The 3321-nt window shown below is 40.1% G+C and overlaps 1 protein-coding gene across 1 annotated transcript; it reads right to left on the reverse strand.

Annotated features, from left to right (window-relative positions):
* Positions 1–206: 206 nt before the first annotated feature.
* LOC7457507 (protein JINGUBANG) lies at positions 207–2206 on the reverse strand. The gene has a single exon (XM_024608139.2). The coding sequence runs from the start codon at positions 2013–2015 to the stop codon at positions 639–641; it is 1377 nt and encodes a 458-aa protein (XP_024463907.1). The 5' UTR covers positions 2016–2206; the 3' UTR covers positions 207–638.
* Positions 2207–3321: the final 1115 nt, after the last annotated feature.

Raw genomic sequence — 3321 nt, forward strand, 5'->3', positions numbered from 1 at the left:
TATGAATGCAACAAATAGTACAAAGGATACATCCTTAAATTACATGGAGAAAAGAATTAATCTTAGCTGATGCGTAAATTATTTGAAAACACATCCCCAAGTTGAATAAAAAAAATAAACATATAATTTCACAAGTCATTCAAGTTTTATGGTTTGTAATTGATCAATAGAACAATATTATGTCTTTTTAAAAAAAAAAAAACGCCTAAACAAAAATTTTAAAATAATTATAGTATTAATATTTACAAATTACAGCCCTTTCAAATTAAGCTCAACAGAACACACAAAACATTTCCTGTAAACTCAAGGGACACCTGATTATTTGCCCTGTATGCTGCTTAAACATCTGATAAGACATTGAACTGAAATCAAGGTTGGTATGCCGCATCAATTTCTTTGATGGAGGCCTTCTTTAATTAATATCTTCCCTTACCTACGTGCATGTCTGAGCCGTCAACGCCATGGATGTCCATGTCTTGAAGCCCATCCATCTAAGCAATTTGGTCTCCAGGATCGAGTGATCCATGAATCGATTAGCACCACTTTAACCCTCGCTCCATGGCATAGCTGCAGGGTTCCCGGCCGGTTCGCGTGAACCTGTAGTCTCATTCAACTCGCGTCATGATCAATAATACAGTCTAACCATGATATCGTCTTTTGCTTTGGGTCGGTGAAGAGGAACTCATTCTAGGTGATTGATACCCCCTCCACTCTGGGGCGTTCTCAGACACGCGCCAGACCTTTACAGATTTGTCTAAACTCCCGCTATACACTATCCAATGTTGATCTCCTTTATCAGATTCTCGATCTTCTTCAACGGCCAGGCATTTCACCGGTCCACCATGACCAGTTAAAACTGACAAGCAAATATGGACCCCACCAGCCTCCCTCCGCCAAACACAAATACTTTTATCGGCGGACCCACTAAACACCAAATTACCAGCAGACGCCAGGCATAGGACGGCCATTTTGTGGCCCCGAAGGACCCCACCATGTGACAAGTGCTTCTCACGTTCCCAGAAATTTACCAGCCCATCGGATGATCCGCAGTAAATTACCGCTGATTCTTGATTTACTGAGAGCGCTGTTACCGCGTTTTCATGTTTTAACAGTGTTTGAACCAAGAAGTGCCCGGTTCTTCTCCCTTGAAGCTCCCTTCTCCACACTTTTACTGTTCCATCAGCGGAGCCGGTAAACACCAACGAATCAAACCCGGTGACGACTGAATTTATGGCGTCGTCGTGTGCGTTAATTGATTCAAGGCATTTATAGTCTGAAGTTCGCCAAACTTTTAGGGTTTTGTCCCAGGATCCTGAGTATAATAAACCCTGATCTTCGTTCAGGCTCAGGCATGAAACGGCGTCGAAATGCTTGATACGCAAAACGTTGCGATGTCTACGAACTTCTACGTAGTTCTTGGGGTTCACAGAACTTTTGACGTAATCTTTAAGAGTTGGTACGGTTCCAACTCGTTTGTAAGCACTAGGATTTCGGGAAGATGCCCTCCATACCCTGATCTTGCCATCTTGATGACCAGTGAAAATCTTGTCACCGTGTATAACAATGGCCTTAACCAAGCCACTGTTGGATTTAAACCCAGCAAACTCCTTCAAATTATTCCATACACGTATGTTCTTGCTATCAGAGCCAGTGAATAGCAAATCACCAGAAGCAGCTAGAGAATAAACATGGCCTTCTTCACGTGCAAGGGATCCAACAAGGCCATTCTTAGAGAAGCTATGGTTGACTGGAGATGGTATTACCCATGGAGATTTAGTGTATGGAGATGGCTGGTTCCATGGCGAGAGGTAAGGAGAGCCCTCACCACTTGGCGGGGTGCTGCCATTGTAATATCTAGGACTCATATTGCTAGATGTTGGGCTGTTTTTGTTGCTAGAATCGTCGACCTCTTCTTGATTAGAAAAAAAAGCAGGATCTGAATGCAAGAGAGAACCAAAAGTTGGTCGGTGTATTGAGAGTTCTGCAAACATGGTGCCACCTCTTTCGTGTCTCATGTAAAGCAGAGGATTTTATAGCAAATGAAGGAATGAGAGAGTTTTTGTTGGAAGCAATTAGCTTGAGAGATTCTTGTAGGAAAGTTTGGGAGGCAGAAAGTTGGAACCGGCTGAGAAGGGCAAGGGTCTATATATATAGAGAAGACGGAGCAGTGGTTGGTGATCTAATGGTGTAAAAGGTAGACACGTAGAGATAAACAAACGTCATTATTGCAGACCGGGAAACTGGGTGTGCGGGTAACAAGGAAGGACTGAAGAAAAAAATTGCAAAATGAATGACAAGATGTATTTATTTTCTTCGTGGTAGGCGTTTAGGATTTACACGCTACTGTATATTTTTTCTGGGAAAATATATTTTATGGATATTCTATCAAGAATATGTACTCTCACGCGTTATCAAGAAAGTGTCATTGGATACAAGCTGCTTTCACATTGTTTGACTTGATATTTCCTTAGAGGGGAAGATCTAGAACTTGGAATTTTGTCTTTACACCTGACAAGCAGACGTAAGGTTCTTTTTCACAAGTTTGATATTGCCATTATCGTATTGGATGCGAGGATATTGCTTGCAGCTTAGTTTCAGTTAAAGCTGCATGCACATGTCTTGGCCGGTTTGTAACTCCTGCTGTTTGAAGCTCTCGAGTCCCATATATATATTTACTGCCATATATATTTTGAGCGGTTTCAATCGGTTATAATTTTTCTATGGTCGATTGAGGTTTAAGGTTTCTTTCTATGGCTAACGATATGTTCTTAAATAATCATATTATTCAAATAAAAAAGCTATGCATCTTATTTGATAATTTAGGGGCTTTGACGACTGGTTTTTTTTTTGTTTTTTGTTTTTTAGTTATACTTTTGACAATTTATTTGATGTGATGAAGGCATAAAAAATGGTTAGCCGAATGCCAATATCGGATGGTATTTTTTACGCAAAAAAAAAAGGCGAATGGATTTTAATTTTGGATAGGAATGAGATGGTTTTAGAAGAATAACATTTTGAACACGATGGTATATTTGACTCTAACAAAATAATAAAAGAAATTTGGAGGAGTTCCGATTTTTTATTGCCACGATTAATATTTGAGAGCATTTTTGAGTAACCAAACAATTTGGAGTTATTTTCTAGCTCTATTGACCATCATGATGGACGAGACATCAACACATCATGCTTCTCATCTGTCGTGCAACCTTTAGAGTAGTGGCAAACAGAAAATCATGCGATGAGTTGCGACAACAACGTTAGAGAATGCTACTCAAGCCCATTGAGTTCGCTTTATAACTTATGCTGTTGGGACCGTTTCAT

Source organism: Populus trichocarpa, chromosome 9 (genome assembly GCF_000002775.5).
Source record: "Populus trichocarpa isolate Nisqually-1 chromosome 9, P.trichocarpa_v4.1, whole genome shotgun sequence".
Lineage (NCBI taxonomy): Eukaryota > Viridiplantae > Streptophyta > Magnoliopsida > Malpighiales > Salicaceae > Populus > Populus trichocarpa.